The sequence below is a fragment of the Colletes gigas genome, unplaced genomic scaffold, assembly GCF_013123115.1.
Source record: "Colletes gigas isolate AHSC1104 unplaced genomic scaffold, ASM1312311v1 Colletes_gigas_Sc00012, whole genome shotgun sequence".
NCBI classification, from domain to species: Eukaryota; Metazoa; Arthropoda; class Insecta; order Hymenoptera; family Colletidae; genus Colletes; species Colletes gigas.
The window spans coordinates 20,186-38,593 of NW_025106641.1; the positions used below are offsets into that span (position 1 = coordinate 20,186).

At 39.5% G+C, this 18,408-nt stretch overlaps 3 protein-coding genes across 13 annotated transcripts; 2 read left to right on the plus strand and 1 right to left on the minus strand.

The window, feature by feature from the left end:
* Positions 1-163: 163 nt before the first annotated feature.
* LOC122398737 (probable ATP-dependent RNA helicase spindle-E) lies at positions 164-5,957 on the minus strand. Of its 4 annotated transcripts, none has more exons than XM_043398880.1 (10): positions 5,851-5,957; positions 4,957-5,139; positions 4,599-4,896; positions 4,068-4,525; positions 3,617-3,986; positions 3,302-3,468; positions 2,021-3,208; positions 803-1,945; positions 387-721; positions 164-321 (listed from the first exon to the last, which is right to left on the minus strand). In XM_043398880.1, exons 2-10 carry the CDS (start codon positions 5,017-5,019, stop codon positions 183-185), a joined length of 4,161 nt encoding a protein of 1,386 aa, XP_043254815.1. In that variant the 5' UTR covers positions 5,020-5,139; positions 5,851-5,957; the 3' UTR covers positions 164-182. The 4 variants fall into 4 exon arrangements, with proteins under 4 accessions (XP_043254815.1, XP_043254814.1, XP_043254816.1 ...); XM_043398879.1 differs by lacking the exon at positions 5,851-5,957 and adding an exon at positions 5,262-5,400; XM_043398881.1 differs by lacking the exon at positions 5,851-5,957 and adding an exon at positions 5,226-5,276 and having other exon boundaries at positions 4,458-4,525.
* On the plus strand, positions 5,497-9,637 carry LOC122398739 (protein O-mannosyl-transferase 2). 2 transcript variants are annotated; one of them, XM_043398887.1, is made up of 14 exons: positions 5,497-5,690; positions 5,972-6,055; positions 6,136-6,220; positions 6,283-6,387; positions 6,490-6,598; positions 6,725-6,993; positions 7,073-7,179; positions 7,262-7,454; positions 7,527-7,730; positions 7,792-7,943; positions 8,048-8,136; positions 8,412-8,560; positions 8,644-9,053; positions 9,134-9,637. In XM_043398887.1, exons 1-14 carry the CDS (start codon positions 5,590-5,592, stop codon positions 9,237-9,239), a joined length of 2,163 nt encoding a protein of 720 aa, XP_043254822.1. In that variant the 5' UTR covers positions 5,497-5,589; the 3' UTR covers positions 9,240-9,637. The 2 variants fall into 2 exon arrangements, with proteins under 2 accessions (XP_043254822.1, XP_043254823.1); XM_043398888.1 differs by lacking the exon at positions 5,497-5,690 and adding an exon at positions 5,711-5,817.
* A 403-nt stretch (positions 9,638-10,040) lies between these two features.
* Positions 10,041-16,553, plus strand: LOC122399157 (post-GPI attachment to proteins factor 6). 7 transcript variants are annotated; one of them, XM_043399602.1, is made up of 6 exons: positions 11,111-12,061; positions 12,627-12,890; positions 12,981-13,258; positions 14,179-14,808; positions 15,135-15,987; positions 16,391-16,553. In XM_043399602.1, the coding sequence occupies exons 1-6, from the start codon at positions 12,042-12,044 to the stop codon at positions 16,551-16,553; spliced, it is 2,208 nt and encodes a 735-aa protein (XP_043255537.1). In that variant the 5' UTR covers positions 11,111-12,041. The 7 variants fall into 7 exon arrangements, with proteins under 7 accessions (XP_043255539.1, XP_043255538.1, XP_043255543.1 ...); XM_043399604.1 differs by lacking the exons at positions 11,111-12,061; positions 16,391-16,553 and adding an exon at positions 10,041-10,395 and having other exon boundaries at positions 15,135-16,360; XM_043399603.1 differs by lacking the exons at positions 11,111-12,061; positions 16,391-16,553 and adding an exon at positions 10,041-10,175 and having other exon boundaries at positions 15,135-16,360.
* The last annotated feature ends 1,855 nt before the right edge of the window (positions 16,554-18,408 follow it).

An 18,408-nucleotide genomic window follows, 5' to 3' on the forward strand; every position in this document is an offset into this window, starting at 1 on the left:
ATTTATTATTAACTATGGAACAGAAATGTACGAAAGAAAATATTTTCAGTGAAAATAATCGTAACAAAACTTTGCTCTGATTCGCATAATACGTGTCAAGTACTTACATAAACTAATGTATATTAAATATCGATAATACTTTCCTCGGCATTGTACGTCGCGTACTTGGTGATCGTAATGTTTTAAAGTTCAATTCCTAGTTGCTTTTCGTTTTCCCTATGTTGTATCGTGAACAGGTGACCGCGAAGATCGAAAATGTCGCTTAACGTAACTTTGCACAGTTTACAACAAATGTTGGAATTTCCAGTCTTTCTATTCCCTCTGTTACATTATAAATAAATATTACGTTTAACAAAAAAATTTATAGACGATGATAATTTACTTACTCGACCGTTAAAGCTCGTAAGGTTCTCAGGTGTTCTGTAATTTCTTGCAATGCAGTCGTTTCTTCCAATTCCAAAGCATTGTGCAACCTATATATGTTATTAGCGATTACAGATTGCCTGCTGGGTTCTAGGTACAAAGACTCGTCGTACAGATTCCATTTATCAAAATTATAAATTAATTCCGGAATTTGCGAATTTCTGGGCTTTTCGATCAATTTCAATAATGCGTCTTTTACTCTGTTTTGACAAATGATTATTTCTTCCATGTTGTCGCTGCTTTTCGATTGATTATTAATCTGCATTCCAATACTCATCCAATAACGTAATCTGTTTATCTGTTTATCCAAGGTACGATAACAATGATTTCAGATCCGCGCGCGTAAATAAAAAGATACGCGTGAAAAGGATATACTCACATATTGTAGATCATCGATGGTAACCTCGGTGTCGAAATGAAGTTCTATGTCATGCTCCGGGAAAATGCTTCCATTGGTGATAGGGTCGGATCCTAATCCGCATAACGCACCAACGTAACAACTTCCAAACGTGTCGCGTCGCAATTCCGTACACGGAGTGAAAATCAATGTAATTAAAGCCGTAAGTCCAGGAAGACGTGGCATCAATGTCGTATTGTATAATGTTAAATTACTGGTGTGCACGTTCTGAAGAACTGATCCGGCAACTAAAAGTCGCTGATGCGAGTCTTCCGGGTCAGTGTCCAGAAGAACAGAGTTCACAGAATTTACGGCCGTGTGTACCTTCTTGCAACTGCCGATTACAGTCAGATGTTTCAGTTCAATTTCCAATGGCGAAAATGGCCCTCGCAAATTTATCGTTGCGCAACATTCGGAACTATCGGTTGGTTCCGGGTAAATATCCGACATACAACCTTGATCGTTTTGTAATTGTTCGTAGTGACGACACTGTTCGTCTGAAATTTCCGACTGTTGCGATCTTAAATTATGATTGAAGCGTGAAAAGTAATTCTCTTCCTTTCTGATTGCAAATCTTTTGTCGATCAGACATTGATTGATACTGATCTCTTCTCCTCCTTCTTTGCTTTTATGTATCAATTCCAATGCGATAACGCCGTTAACGATAGAATAAATTTCGCCAATTAGTACACCGGGCTTATTAATTAACGTCCAAAAGAAATCGTACGCGGCTCCTGACCAACTGTCGCATAAATTATACGCTATCGACGGTTGAACATTCGCCAAAATGCATTGGAATGCCAGTGCTGGAATATTGGCAATTTCGCTGTCGCTATCGAGACACCTTAAATCGCACAACCTACATTCGCCCGCGTAACCATAATCTATGAAAAATACCTGTACCAATGTTTCCGACGACGTTTTATGACCTTCGACTACTGCTCGAAAATATGATTTGCAATTATTTTGTTCGTACGGTGCGATTACGAGCGAACCGATTTTAGGAGCTGTAACGAATCGATTTAAGCGATGTTTCGTTTCTTCGATGGTCGATTGTATTCTATCCATTTCTCTTTTTACATTAGAGTCGCGCATTTGTATCCAAAAATGGCCAGGATTAATTACCTAAAAATTAAAATTATCACTTAACGGTATAAAATATTTTAGTGAATTTTTATTTCCTTTTAGTTGTACGCGCACATTATATACTACCGCGAGAATCCGAGATACTCGTAAACCCGGTAACCGAGGTTTCATGCTGTCTTTTCTCGAGTCTTCGCAGGTAAAAAATGATTTTCTCTCAAAGTTTATTTCTTTTGCTCGTTGAATGGCTACAGCTTCGTTCAAAATAGGTATGTCCAAGGGAATTTTACATTCTCTCATTCTGATAGCTTCGTAAACGGACGGCGATATTTGTTTCGAAGTATCGTTACTTTCATTTCCGGATATCTTGTCTTTAGCAAACTGAATATAAACTCGAGACGAAGCATCGAAGGACACTCTTATCTTTTCAACGGGTGATATTCCATTCTTTCGAAACATATCTTGAATCTTACGGGCGTATAAAATTCCAGGTTGCTTTAAAGGCCATCCCCTTAGATAGACTGTTTTAGATGGATCCAAACCGCCTAATAATTTTACTGCTGCATGCTCGTTCATTTCTACTTCTGGTACATGTTTGACATAATAGTTGGGATAAAATGCACCAGCGATTGCAATTTTCAACACGAACGGTCGTTCCGTCTCTTTCCAAATAACTTTATTAACGCCGACGCTTTCTTGTATACCGAATTTTTCCAGTCTTCTAGTTAATTCGGACACGAGAACCTTCACTTCGCGTAATACTTTTATTTGTACAAAATTTCTCATTGCCCATTTCTGTTCAGCAGCATTATTGGTTATGCGACGGTTGGCCTTCTCGGTGATCCATGCTTTGTACACGTGCATGAAAGCTATGCAATCGCTGCAAGAACCGCTGGCCCACTTTAGTCGAACGTTAAATGACAATAATTTCTGTCGAAACGGACTGTTAAACACGTCTTTCACTGCTAGACTGGCTGCCATAATAATCGTATCTTTCAAAACGCTAAACACGTGGCCCAACATAATTAATTTTGTTAGATAAATGTCTACTGGCAGATTGGCCATAACTCGACCAAGATCTGTTAATTCTCCGTCAAGATTTTGTATTTTATTAGTTTTGTTGGTTAATGCGCCGGCTTCCTTCAACAATAATATCGTCCTTTCCAAACTGTCAAGATCGGGTGGATCGAGAGAAAGCGCTAATATAGCTTTTGGTTCTCCCATGTCTAATAATTTTGCTTTCAGAACCAAATTTGTTAACGGTGCTCGTAACATCTCGGGAGGTGCTTCGCGAGGCAATACAGACTGCGATTTTTTATAAATCTCATAATACGTATTTAATTAACTCATTAATTAAGTTACTCATTTGTTTAAATCGCCGAGATCGAAATTACTCACCTCGTAAAATGTTTGCGACACCAATCTGTACACTCTTCCGTGCATTACACGACCTGTACGACCTGCTCTTTGTTCACAATTTACCTTGCTTGCCCATGTAAGTTCCAAGCTTTGGAAATTCGTTTTTCCATCGATAATAAGTTGTTTCGTTAAACAAAAATCAATTACTGAAAAGAAAGGAAGATGAAAAATGGCATCGTAGAGGATCCTTCTTTTTTCCTTGATACGACCAACCAACACGTTCGGAATCCATAACCCGTATAATACATACACCGCTAAATAGCCGGATAGAGTGAAAGTGTTAACTCGGCATACCATATTTTATATCGGGCACAGTGATACTGCTTTCAGCGATATTTGTAGATAAGATAATGCGACGATAACCATGGGGTGGTTTTATAAAAATTCGTTGTTGTTCGTTGTTCGTGATCGATGAATGTAACACTACTATGTCCCATTTCGACTCATCGTGTTTTGGTAGTGATAAGAAATTATGCATTTCTTCGATTTCATCCATTCCCGGTAAGAATACAAGAATCGCGTGTCTTTCGTAAACATTTCTTTCCAGATTACAGTCAGCATCGTCATCGTTCGCGTCCACATCGTCAAGAACTTTTGTAAGATTAACGCAAAACTCCATCATTTGTTTCGAAACGTTCGGTTCCGTAGCAGAAACTTCAGGTAACTGTGGTAAAGCAAAAATACAATGTGATAAACATATTTCTACGTGTATCGAGTCGAGAGTGGTATTATATCAGATATTTACCAGACCTAGTGCACCCATTTGACAAAGATAACATATAGTAACATTGAAGCGATTCCTTTTTTCGATATCAATAATAGGTGCGGGTGTAAGTTTATTTCCCACGGGGGAAGAAAAATACGTAGCAAATCTCTCCACTTTGAATGTTGCAGACATTAAAATAACTTTCACCGAACTTGAATTTCTACGTAATAACATTCGAACGAGGAGCAAGAGGAAATCCATGTTTTGGTCCCTTTCGTGAACCTCGTCGATTATAATGTGCGTATAATCCAACATGTGTTTGGAATTGATCAATTTATGCAGGAGAACGCCCGTTGTGCAATAATTCAAACGTGTATCCGGACACGTATTATTTATGAGACCTACTTGATATCCGACCAGGGTACCTACCGGCCAATTTCTTTCTTCGCTAACTCGTTTTGCGATACTTATGGCTGCGATGCGTCTAGGCTGCGTGACTGCGGAGCGATTATAAATGCGAAAAGTTTTACTAAATAACATTAAACGTTATGGTAGATATGCTAAAATTACCTATGATGTTGCAATGAAGTCGTTTTTTACAACAAGAGTCCAGAATAAACTGTGGTACCTGCGTAGTCTTCCCGCAACCAGTCGGCCCTTGAATAACTACCACCGAATTAGTTTCGATCATAGATACTATCTGATCTTTTACGGATGTAATCGTTAAGTTTGCCTTTGGGCGATAAACAAAATCATACGTCTTATAAATTTTCATTGTCTCTCTGTTATTTTCCTGCTGCGTGCTAACTGTATCTTGCGATACAACTTGAAAACCTTTTTGATCGCACTTGTCACGATGCTTTACCAACTGGAATTAAAAGGAACTTGAATAATATCGAAATTGTTTTTAAATTGTTGACCAATTTACCTCTAAAAAGTCATTTTCCTCTTTCTGCGCGTGTTCTGCAACATAATCTGTTCCTCCCTCCATACTTTTTCTGATTGTATTTAACTGAGCGTTTAACAAAGCATGCTTCTGGTATTAACCTCTTGATAATTTTTTCCCCCTTTGCAACGTAAACTGAATTCACACTGAATTAGCGATGGGCAACTTGAACAAAACATATATTGATATTTTAAGAATCGATTAAAATTCAGTATTTTCATTGTTTTTACAGCTAATATCTACTATATTACATTGTAAGTTGTAACTTTCAATTTCCAAGTATGTACCTATGTAGATCGCACAGTTATTTGTTTATACATATACATATCGACAAAAGCATCGTTTGCAGCGACACTCGAGGGAATCTCCCTGATTAGTTTTCTTACTTTTAAGTAGTTGGTAAGGAAAAATAGCACCATTTGCAAATGGTACGTGTATCACTGATCCCTATACACGGTACACACTATGTACTTACTACATAGTGTATACGTACATTAGTTAATATTGTATAGAGATCAATGATCGGCAGAGTTATCGTTTACCGTTGCATGTTGCATACTTGATGCAACGTAAACCGAGTCGTGGAAATAAAAGAAAATAATATTTAATAGTAATATGGAGGAGATGGGCAATAATTCAAAACGTATGCACAATATAGAGAATGTGCGTTCGTATGAGCAGTTTTCGAATAAAGGAAAAAAGGATACGATAGATTTGTATGTAATTTTGTATTATTTGTTTATACGTTTCGAATATTCAGAGTGCGTCGCACAATGAAACGGGCTGTATCTTGAATTTGCTAAGAAGTAAAAAAATCTGTAGAAAGGAAAGATGAATGGTGCGGTGAGTGAAAAGTTGTAAAAAAATAGATATTACCATATTGCTTAACTTCTCCCTGCACGGTATTTTTGACCTGTTATCAAAATCAAGATATATACCCAGCTAAATGCGAAATGCATTCTCTGTAAAGCTGTACTAAATAAAACTATTCGTACAGAAATTGGTGGTTGGTTTTTGGAATTATTGTCATATTGACAGCAGCGACAAGATTTTATAAAGTTACAGAACCGCAACATGTTTGGTAAGCTACAGGAAAAGTATGAAAAATAATGTACGATCTATAATTGATTCGTGCGAATATTAAATATTTTAATGTTACAGTTGGGATGAAACTCACTTTGGTAGAATGGGTAGTTGGTACATAAACAGGACGTTCTTTTTCGATGTTCATCCGCCGCTAGGAAAGGTAAATAACGTGCGCTTAAACTTCTATTCCAACGTTTGTAATGCAGATTGTTTATGTTTCAGATGTTGATAGCATTATCTGGCTATCTGACCGGATACGATGGAACGTTTGCTTTCGAGAAACCAGGAGATAAATATGAAAACGTTAAATACCATGGTATGAGAATTGTGAGTATAGGTTTAATATCTCCGGGTTAATTATACTATACTAATTATTTTTCCCAAAGAGGACTTAAATTTAATGCTGTACGAATATGGTATATGTTCCAGTTTTGTACATTTTTAGGTGCGACGATAGTTCCTTTGTCATACCTGGTTGTATGGGACTTGACAAAAACTATTCAGGCAGCTGCATTATCCGCGCTATTTATTTTGTTTGGTAAGCGTGTTACGTCCCGGATATTTTTATCGATCAAAGTTAACAACGGGAACGGGAACGGGAACGGGAACGGGAACGGGAACGGGAACGGGAAAGATATTAATTCGAACGGTTAATATATTTCAGACGGAGGACTGTTGACGTTAAATCAGTACATCCTGCTGGATCCCATACTGTTGTGTTTTATAATGTGTGCAACTTGGGGAATGGCTCGTATAGGTTCTCTTCGCGATGAACCTTTCTCATGGAAATGGTGGGGTTGGTTATCGTTTGCAGGAATTTCGCTTGCGTGCACGATGTGCGTAAAATTTGTTGGTCTATTTGTTGTTCTACTCGTTGGGCTTTATTCGGCTGTTGAATTATGGAGGGAATTAGGAGATCTTACGAAACCGATTGTAAGGTTTCTTTTCTTTCTTAATGTGTTAAAGATATTGACTTTTTAAACATCGAGAGAAATAAATTTACTTGTTACAGATATATGTGGGCAAACACTTTGTGGCACGATGTATTTGTCTCATCTTCTTACCGATGCTACTATACATGATATCTTTTTACGTTCATTTTTCTGTTTTGAACAGAAGGTAAGGGAACTTGTTACAGTTGCTATATAAATTAATCAAGTATTTGAAAAAAGTCGTTAAAAATTTGAAATAAATATCTCAGTGGAAACGGGGATGGATTTTATAGTTCGGAATTCCAATCTCTACTAGAAGGAAACTCTTTGTATAATGCAACGATGCCACGACAATTAGCCTATGGTGCGAGAATCACCTTGAAAAATCACCGTACCGGTGGAGGATATTTACATTCTCACTGGCATCTTTATCCAGAAGGCATTGGAGCTAGGCAACAACAAGTATTAATTTTTTTTTCCTTTTATATAAACTTAACAATGCATTCCAGACACTGGTAATCATTTTTTATACAGATCACTACTTACTCTCATAAAGATGATAACAATTTATGGTTGATAAAGAAGTTTGATACCAACGACATTCCGTCTGAGCCAGAACTAGTGAAACACGGTGATCTTGTACGATTGGAACACGTTATTACGCATAGAAATTTACATTCGCACAAGGAGTTTGCAGCCATGTCTAAGAAGCATTATCAAGTTACTGGATATGGTGAAGTATGTTTTTTAATCACGCGTCATTTGTTTTATCACGTGATGACCTGTTTATATTATTTAGGGTGGTACCGGTGATGCTAACGATGTATGGAAAGTTTTGATAGTAAATGGCAAAGACGGCGATGTAATTGAAACAGTAACGAGTAAATTAAAATTTGTGCACTATCTACATCATTGCGTTCTAACGTACAGCGGCAAAACGTTGCCCAAATGGTTAGTTGTTGGTTGATGCTCTAAATTTTTACGTGAAAAAGGTAAAAAAAATAATCTTTTAAAAGTATTATATATGTATATTACACGTTACATATAATATTCAGGGCATACAGTCAACAAGAAGTTTCGTGCAATCCAAATATGAGAGATAAAAATGCATTGTGGAATATCGAAGATAACAATTATGCAAAGCGTTAGTATTGAAACGTTTCTAGATTTGTATAGATAACTAGTACTCGGCAAACTTTTCTATAACTAACCACCTCTTAATAGAAAGAATTCTGTGGTACATGTATGTATACTTTGAGGGAAAATGTAAATATCCCTTGCACCTTACCCGTCTTCGAGCGTAGAGCGATAAGAAGAGTTCTGTTCGTTCGACGTCATGACAAATAAACTAACAAGGAATTGTGCTATTTCTCCTCTTTCGAAGAGAATTTTTAATTAATAATTTTGTTTCTTGTACAGTACCAAACGTCAGTTTTCAAGTATACGCGCCAAGATTTTTCGACAGATTTTTGGAATCGCATGCTGTTATGTTACAAGGAAATGCAGATTTGAAACTGAAGGAAGGAGAAGTATCGTCGCGTCCCTGGCAATGGCCTATTAATTACAGAGTAAGTCTAAAAATGATCATGTGTATATGGTCGTAAAAATTTGCAAAGGCTGAAACGTAATTTTGAGAAAATACATTTTTCAGGGCCAATTCTTTTCTGGCAACAATTTAAGGATATATTTACTCGGTAACCCAATTATATGGTGGGGCAATATCGTGTTTTTAATCGTTTTCATTGCATTATATATTAACGGTTGCGTACGGCAACAACGCGGTTGTGTAGATCGTCATGATGTACTCGAACAAAGAAAGAAACTAACGAATGCAGGAAAATGGTTATTTATCGGTTGGATATTGCATTATTTACCATTCTGGATGATGAGCAGAGTTTTATATTTTCATCATTATTTCCCGGCTTTGTTGTACAGTTCAATGTTAACTGGAATCACCGTGAACTACATTCTGGAAACTTTATTAATTTTATTGCCAAACAAATTTGGATACGTCATCTATCATACGACACTGGCTGTTATCGTTTCAGGTACCGTATACAGGTAAGCGTAGCTCGATCGAGTAAAATGAGTCTTTACGAGCAACTGACTGAGCAGCAACGTATGTAAATTGTTTGTTTCAGTTTCTATTTGTTCTCCCCATTGGCGTATGGTATGGTTGGACCTACTGCCCAAGATCCTGAAAGTCCACTGCATGCTTTAAAGTGGCTGGATTCGTGGGAATTTTAAGGAAAATTGTTTCTTATTGCTTGGATAGATTTTCAATATCCAAGCTCTTTACGATACACGGGGCATTGGTATGGTTACAGATCGATACGAATTAAAATTATGAAAAATTAAAGACGATATATCGATAGATATAAAATAAGAATTAATTTTCGAAGGATGTACATATGTCGTTTGAACTGAAATGAATGATGTATTTTGTATAGTAATGATGTATGTACATAAGGGCACATATTACGTCATGTGTGAGTACGTTGGATTTTCTACTTATTTTTTGTCCGAAAAGTAACGTCCCCTGTCACGCAGTACTATGAAAACAAAGTATCAAGTTTGGAGAATTTGGGGAATGAAAAATGTGACGAAAAATGTTTTTTCTACGTTTGTAAGAATAATAGAAACGAGGGACGGTTTAACCGTATTCTCGAATATTTAGCATTTGTTGTTTTTCTTTTTTCTTTCCCCCCCCCATTTCGTAACCTTGTTTTACGTGGTCACCGTTTAATTTTCGATACGATTCTTGAAAAAGACTAGGTCGAAGGAGAAGGAGTATGGTGCGAGTCAAGATGATCGAAGCACGTGTTGGATTTACGCCACGTTTGATACCGTGACATTTTGTTCTAATTTAGTATTAAACGACTGATTAGAAGGAAATCACACCCTCCCCTTCTCCGTTACTTTGCCTCTCCCTCTCTCTCTCTCTCTCTCTCTCTCTACTTGGCAGCGTGAATTCAGAACACATAAAGTTGTATACTTGGTGCAACCGTTCCTCCGTCCTTAACGCATTCGCTAGCGAATCGTGGCGCGAATCTCTCTACGTAGAACGATCGATAAACACCTCCCGGGGATTTTCAGTTCGCCGAGCAGCTACGAACGCGCTCTTTCACTCACGCGAGACCGGGAATAGCTGTCAAAGCGACCACGTGTTCCTACGAGTTCTCGGTACGTGTTTGCCCGTACAGTATAGTGAGAGTAAAAAATTAATATACAACCGACCGTGACGTACTTACTTGTGAAATTAAGAAAATAAATATACGTGTACTTACGTATAGTCGAGTGAAATGTTAACGTTACGGAGAAACGGGCAAATACATCGCGTCACGTTACAGATAATTATTTAGTAAACAGGAAATTATCATTACGTTATTCGGTCGAGTCCATAGTAAGTATGTACGTTTTGTCGTTGGTATTTCGCGAAGCTTGATTATTAGTGTAAAGTTGCAGTTTAGCAAAAGGGATAACGGATTAGTAGATTAGATAGAAGATCGTAGGTAGTAAATTTTGTAGATAAGAGAATATACTGTACATGTATATTGTGTGGTGGGATTGATTGTAAAATTAAAGAAGAGGTAGGAGGGAGGGAGGGAGGGAGGGAGGGAGGGAGGGGAAGAGACGATTGCGGCAAATGGAAAAGTGTATGAACCAAAGTCACGAGGGACGATGGAAAAGATGAGAATTTGCATAGAATAAGAATAAAACGGACCATTGTTTTGACATTCGTTGTATGCATGCCGCCCAGTTATATCAATGTTATATCCGATGATAAGCCAACGGAAAAATACTGCGACAAGCGAGTCTAGCGAGGTTCGAACTTTTACTCGGGAATGTTCTGTCGTTTTTTTCCTAGACTCGTGAACGCGAATCAACACACAGATACTATTTATGTACGCGTCGATGGTATGATCGCAATAAGGTGTCAGTGTCGAACAATATCTTGGCGAGTTTGCTCAACCAGGAACGCGCAAGACTCCCGACTCCCGACTCCCGACTCCCGACTCCCGACTCCCGACTCCCGACTCTCGCGTTTCACTAACATTATCGGAAATATTCGGCCAGCGAAGAGGGTCGGTCGGCAGGCGGTTGGTGAAATTCCCGCGCTAACTTCGATTGGCTGCGAAACGCAGTTAAGATAATCTAAAAGCCACTTGTTGCTAGATCGATGTTTAAAGACTAAATCTTAAAAGATGAAATTTTATCCATCTTGAGTTTTTAGTAGGTATTCATCCAATATTCTTGAAGCTTGTCCTGTTTAACCTTTACAAGTTTACTGATATAGCGAAATACATGTATGAAATACATCAGCCAAGTTCGCAACAAGAAAATAAATCTACATACATAACGTAGAAATAAACAGTGTGGAGGAAACGCGTGTCACCGACACAGTAAAGAAACCGTACTTTTATTTACACTTTTCCGCGATTAAGACTAATCTCCTTAAGACTAATATGTATCGGGAAACTGGCAACTTGACGAATTAATAAATAAGAACGGAAACACGCGAAAACGTTGCTTTGAATCTATGTATGTAGTTGTTTGCACAGCCATACAGACTTGGTCTAAAATGGTCACGGGCGAACGAACGTTGATTGAAGATAAATGCGCGTTGATAGATAACAGAGCTGATACACCGCCATCATCGGTTCAACACACAATTTCAATATCGTAATCTTGCAGAGTGGCCGCGAAACATGATAATTAATCTTTGTTCCACTTTTTAAAGTAACTCGACAACGATAAGTGATCCTAATTGAAATACAGTAAAATCGTATTCTCTGTACCGACTCGGATATTCGCACTCATCGAAGTTCACACTCTTGAACGATTTCCACCGCGTATAATCCTCCGCGATCGATTTTCCATAGATCAGGAAATGGGATTTTTGTGTCGTGTCTCTGACGAGATTGTTCCGTAAATGACGCGTATCTACGGTACAGCGGATGTGTATTCGAATAGATCGAAATAGACGCGGTATAACGTTTTTAGGGTAAACAGTGAAAGCATCGATTCTCACGTATTTATTGTTAGTTGATGTTCGGACCGAGGCGGGGGTAAGAACGAAAAACTTGTTTAAAAAGGATGTAAGGTTTGATAACGCGGTCGGCTAAGCAGCTATCGGTTGGTTCTTCCAAGCACAGGAAGCGCGCAATTTAGCAATGGAATCTGACCTATTTGGTTACGCGTATCGTATAGAATCTTGTTCGCAGTGTCTGAATCGAGTCTCGGCGGCAGTGGCCAAGCGCGAAAGTGTGGATCCTGTTAGGCTTCATTTCCTCGGTAGGAATTCATAATCGGAAATTGGAATATTAGCTCGCTGCCGCGCCACCGCACGCACCACTCCGGACGCTATTCCGTCACTCTTGTCTGTGTATATCTCGAGAACCGATTAGACTTGTAACGCATTCTATCTATGTAGAATCGCGAGAAAACGTTTATCGTGCAAACGTAAGAAAAGGAAGCGATCAAGCGATCAAGCGATCAAGCGATCGAATTATTCGTTAGGTTGCTTGCTCCGTGCAAACGATGATTATAATTATTATATGAAATTTGGTATTCGTAAGTGTAATGTGGTTGTTTGCTTGTGTCGTAAATGTCGTAATTTCATATTTTACGCAGGACAGTCGAGCACAAGACTTTTTTTACCGGGCTAATAGCCGAAGAGGTAGTTTGTTATGTGGCGGATCGTAGGATCTATAATATGCGGGGCAGCGTATTAGTATTTCTGTTGGTATGGATATTTTCGATAGAAGAAGGACTCTGTGGGAAATTGGAGCGGGTCGCTCAACGACCAAACAACGTTCTCGACGATTATTACGCCTACCGCCACATTTCGATCGTCCACTTCAACGTACCAGACTGCACTGTCGCGGCAGCATTCAAGTAAATAATTGATCGATCATCGATAAAAATAATACGCGTATACGAGCCGGGCCGAATCGCTCAGTTAATCGTAAGTTACTCCTATTGCAGGTTTACTGTAAAAGAAGAGAAAACTGGAGGAATAGGTAGATGCTCGTCGCGAAATGTCTCCCTGTTTTTGAAGTCTGGCAGCTTGCCGTTCGTCCGTCCGGATGGTGCCAAGATAGCCGCGAAACTAATGAAAGGAAGACGTCGATACTATTCTCTAAATATGGAAAGCAACGGCGATGAGTATATGATTAAAATCGAGGCACCCTCGCCGGGTGATTGGTACGCGATTGCTTTCCGGTCTTGGACGGATCCTGACAACGGCAAAATAACTCAACAAGGTAACTATTTCTTCTTGTCGGGGATCGAAAATTTGTTCAAATTATCACATACACGGTATCCCGCTATAAACGGATCGTCTTAATATCTTATCGATTTGAGATGGTGCCTGCATTCCCTATTAACTCGAATTTCCCCGTTACGTTTAAAACGACAAGGACATTAAGGTAGCCGGTTTCTAGTGGGACGTATTGTATAAAGATATCTTACACAGGGTGAGTTGAAAAATGCTGGAGTCAAAGTTCAAGCACACGAATGATACTACTCGTCAAAACGAACAGCAAAGTATTAATAAACACATGTCGGAGCGTTATTTCTTTTAAATTTTTGTAACATTTTTCCTTATGAAATGTTACGGATATTCTCGTCTACAAGAAACGTTCGGTACGGGCGTTTAGCGGCCGATAACATTTCTATTGCTGGCTCCTGAGGTAACATACAACTTTCTGTACATTTGCTGGCACAAATTTCAAACATAAAACATTAATTTCTATCTTGTTAAAAATTTATACATATTATTATCAACTTTTCGAAATTTTTGCCAGCTATCGTGTATCGAAAAATATTATTATTGGCCCAAGTTTATCGAGACTTGTGTTTAGTTTTCTTTTCTTTATTTCCGAATACCTATCTCCTACTACATGTCCTGGACCAGGCAGGGATGGGGAATTTTTTCTCCTATACATATCGCGTGTCATTTTTGATGCTTTCCTCCATCTATCGGTCGACAATAACAAAAGAGACACGGGAGCAGAAAGTTGTCGTATGTTTCGGTAAAATAATTCCAAATAAGAAATTCCAAATAAGAAAGACTCGGAAACTGCAGAGACCAACACCCGATCATCCCCCATCCCCGGCCTAGACGTTTATCTGATTTGTTCCCGGTAGCTTGTCTATAAACTACAAGTGTACTTGTTCGTAGGTCTTGGCGCGTCTTGCGACACGGTACTGGACGCTGAATTACTCTTAGAATCGGCGTCGATAGTGTCCTTGATGGATCGAAAATTCAAGTACGAGGTTCATATGAACGAAACCGTGGATTCCGCCGTGATGCAGTTACTCATTTCCGACGAGTTTCTCGACTCTAGTCTATCGTTGAAGTCGAGCTGTGGCGAAGAGTGCAAGATCGCGGTTCACGTAACCGCGGAGGATCATCTCGCGGGGATGATTGTCAATACCACGAACGCTACCGTCTTCTTCAAGCCTTACTCCGATGCTTCTCACTACGTGACTCTTCGTTTGCTCTCAGGCGAATCGTCGAACGTGTCGTTGCAGTTGACCGACAGTTATTCCGTCGAGGCGGGCCAAGTGAAGTCGGTGAATTTGATGAGGAAATCGTTGCCCAACTTCTTCCTCTTCGATTACGAACATTTCAGAGAGAACGGCACCAAGCCGTCGGCGTTCAATCTTACCGCAGATATTCTGTCCGTCCTTAGCTTCGAAATTGGTCGAGTGTACGATGTCGGTGGAACGCTGACTCTAGGCTTCAAACTGGTCGACGTTCCGGAGAACGAGAAGAAGAGTATCGTTGTCGTCGCATGCGTTTCCTTAGGTCAGCAGATTCAGGATATCCTGCAAATTCGGCCGTAATTTAAACCGAGAAGTCTACACGTTCAATTTCACTTAATTTCATTTAATACCGGCCTTACGTGTACCGTGAACGTACGTTGTTACTTGACAAACCATGCCCCGTTAACGCCATCGTCGGTGACGTATCGTGGTGTAATCACCTTGGTGTCTAGTAACAGCGTTAACAACAGTACCGCGTACCGTAACAGCTGTCGTAAATTCTCTTGTTTCACGGCACGCATCTATGTATGTATGTAAAAAGTAAAGAAAAATTGACAGGTTATTGATAAAATTTCCTTTACTGCGCAGGTTATTACTCAAACATCACTGCCGGTGGAGGATGTGCGCGTACGGAGAATACAACCGCGGCAGACATTTACGTAAATTCCACAGGACCAGCCGTCCTCCACGTTCCATTTCCGGAGCCGGGTATCTGGCATGTAAGCTTGAGAGCGTTCTGTGCCGAGGAAAGTTGCCAGTGTATCGCGAGTTGTCTGAACGGTACTGCATGCGAGGATTGCGATTGCATGAGTCCCTGCGATGCCAGAGTCGAGAGCCGTGTCTCTTCTTTGCCGTGTATCGACGGCCGGTGCAATTCCCACGGCAAGTGCATGCACTACATGAGCGGAGGGTTCGTGTTTGCCGCGTGTCATTGTTCTGGCGCGTACCGAGGCTTCGATTGTGCCGATGACACTTACGTTCTCGGCAACAGTGACTTGATCGTCCGCGTGATACTGCTCACCTTTAGCAATCTAGCATTCGTTGGATCGATTTATGTAGCGGTGCGTAGAGAATACTTTACAGAGGCGATCGTTTACGCGGCCGTCATGTTCTTTTCAACCTTCTACCATGCCTGCGAAGCCGGCGAGGACGTTTACAGCGTGTGTATCATGAGATTGAGCGTCTTGCAATTCTGCGACTTTTTCAACGCACTTTTGTCGATCTGGGTCACATTGGTGGCGATGGCCTCGTTCGGACCGAAACTCACCGCCTTCTGTCAGATAGCCGGGGCCGTTATCCTCGCCATGAGCGCCGAAATGGACCGTACCGCTCTCTGGGTCTTTCTTTTGCCCGCCATTACGGGCTCCGTTTTGATCGGGCTTTCGTGGGGCGTTAGATGTAAGAGGAGAGCCACTGTTCGTTATCCTTCGCGTCCTTACAGGTATGTAATTAGTTTGCTTTCGAGTAGACACGGCGGCCAGACTCGTGCATACGTAATCTCTTATCCGAAACTGTTGCTTTCAATTTCAAGTCTGAAAGAACACGAGGAATCTTCACTTTTTTTACGCACGGACGAGATCTCTTCTCGCGCCTTTCAAAACTTGCGACCTTTTTTCGCAAAACGTTTTTCTCTTTTAAACATTTTAGATAAGAGATCGTATGTATGTATGTATGTATGTATGTATGTATGTACATATAAATAAAGGGCGAACCAATCGGTTCTCCTACAAGTAGTATTAAAAATACTACCGATGTTACTTGCAGTTGGTTCGCTCTCGAAAAATATCCATGTATTTTTGTCCGTTGGTGCATCATTTTCTACAGCGCAATATTTCTGTTCGCAGAAGTATTTATTTCCCGGCTGGACTTCTTCTAGTCTCTCTTGGTCTTGTCTGCTATGCATTCCTGCAGACGCGAAGGAATTATTACATCGTTCATAGTTTGTGGCACGTGTGCGTTGCTATAGGAGTGATATTGCTCTTACCAAAGCGGCAATATATGAAATGATTAATAGAGAAGAAGAAAAGAAAGTAGAGTTGTAAAAAGTAAAAATTCTCACAAACAAACTCGTTGCCAATTTAACAAAATAAACAGGTACAAAGAATGTTTGTAGCGATCAACGGTGCTCGTAGGCTATTGATTGCGTAGGCATCGAACGTATGTTGTAGATATCAGAGATCTTATTCTTATAAAACTTTAAGAATGCTCATAGATACAAGTGTACATTCAACGTCTAAATACATTCAACGAGCAATATGAATTTAACAACGGTAACGATTGTAACCGAGTTGGTGTTATTAACCAACATCCTCTCTCTCTCTCTCATCTATCGTTATATTCCAATTAAGATATGTTTATTGTCGAGTAAGAGCATTCTGGCAGAAAAATTTATCCAGATTCTTCATCACTTGTATTTCTTCAGTTTATTTACTCGAACATATACATATACATATATGTATATTGTTTAAAGATTTGATGCAAGCAGGGCCGTGGGTGGTCCATACAATCATTTAGGTATCATATGTAGACATTTTATTATTGCGTGTTGGAAGGGGACTAGCCGGACAAAGGAATCGAAAAAGTTCTATGGACGAAATAAAAATTTACTACGAACACGTTACATATTAAACAAATTGTTTTTTTCACCGTTAAGTAAGTAAGTAAGTAAGTAAGTAAGTAAGTACGTCAGGTTTCGTTCGGATGACACGTGTCTCTTTTACCCTCGACTTGTGTCACGGCTCTGGTTACCAACTATCTAGCTAAAGACCAAAGAATGTCTAGAATACGTACATACCTATACAAGGAATATCCACTATTTTTTCATGCAGAAACGAAATTCCTTGTATTTGTAACGCTTTACGATGTGTCGAGTCCTTGGAGGATTCGCACCTCGATATCTATTAAGTAGAATACGTGTTACGTTTCTATGAAATGGGGCCGTTACGCGTGGTATACATGCGCCTTAAGAAAAAAAAAAACCAATATATTTCTATACGCTCTAGACTAGACGATTATTGTATCTAGATATGTATGTATATCGAAAGTCGTAGCGACGCGACGCGATTCTAGATTCTACATGCTTTCTTCGTTAAAAAGTGATGCGTGGGTACGTAAAGTACGTATGTACGTATGAAAAATTCGGTAAACGATAAAAAGATAAGAGATTACACGATAAACTTACCGATCGTACGGGTCTTAAACAATTCATCGTATTTCTTCTATCGATTCTGAACAACGCGACAACAATGCGCCAACAATGCGCCAACAATGCGCCAACAATGCGATTTAGATTTGAAAACTGTTGCGCCGTGTAATTATCTTGGTACGGTTCTGTTTGCCTCGCGCGATAACTGCGAAAAAAGAAAACAACTGTATGTAGCGATACATGGATTTGTTGGAAAGTACCTCTGTATGTATACATGGTCAGGATTGCGCGGAAAAGTGCACAGAGTAACGACCCTGTTCGCTTTATGCCCGTGGAATTTCACTTCTATTTTTGTTTACGCTAGTGTAAGACGGTGAAATAAAAAGCAACGTACAGGGATGTCTGGGTGTGAATTTGGTTTTAATTACTAATTCGTCGAGGAGTTGCCTGCAACTATTTTGCTTATGCTTCTAAGGTACGTCGCTCCATCCGGAACTGGTCATTAATCGTTACGATAAAGAATCTATGAGCTATGTTTGATCGAACGAAACCGTACACCAACGTGTCCGAAATCCGCTACGTCGTACGGCGTTAACGTATTATTACAATCGTTTAATCACAATTCTATAGATATTTTTCATCAACGAATAAGAAAGAAACTTTAAACTTGCAAAGATTTCTTAGAGAAGCCTGCTTTAACCATACAAGTCTCGTCAA

Coding starts and splice junctions, on each gene's coding strand:
- LOC122399157 (XM_043399601.1), top strand. CDS start 12,042: ATGTTCGGACCGAGGCGGGG. Junction 12,891..12,980: donor ACTGTCGCGGCAGCATTCAA/GTAAATAATTGA, acceptor CTCCTATTGCAG/GTTTACTGTAAAAGAAGAGA. Junction 14,809..15,134: donor CGTCGCATGCGTTTCCTTAG/GTCAGCAGATTC, acceptor TTTACTGCGCAG/GTTATTACTCAAACATCACT.
- LOC122398737 (XM_043398880.1), bottom strand. CDS start 5,019: ATGGAGGGAGGAACAGATTATGTTGCAGAACACGCGCAGAAAGAGGAA. Junction 1,946..2,020: donor TTCTCGCGGTAGTATATAAT/GTGCGCGTACAA, acceptor TTTAATTTTTAG/GTAATTAATCCTGGCCATTT. Junction 322..386: donor TTACGAGCTTTAACGGTCGA/GTAAGTAAATTA, acceptor ATAATGTAACAG/AGGGAATAGAAAGACTGGAA.
- LOC122398739 (XM_043398887.1), top strand. CDS start 5,590: ATGGAGGAGATGGGCAATAATTCAAAACGTATGCACAATATAGAGAAT. Junction 6,388..6,489: donor AATACCATGGTATGAGAATT/GTGAGTATAGGT, acceptor TATATGTTCCAG/TTTTGTACATTTTTAGGTGC. Junction 6,599..6,724: donor CGCGCTATTTATTTTGTTTG/GTAAGCGTGTTA, acceptor AATATATTTCAG/ACGGAGGACTGTTGACGTTA.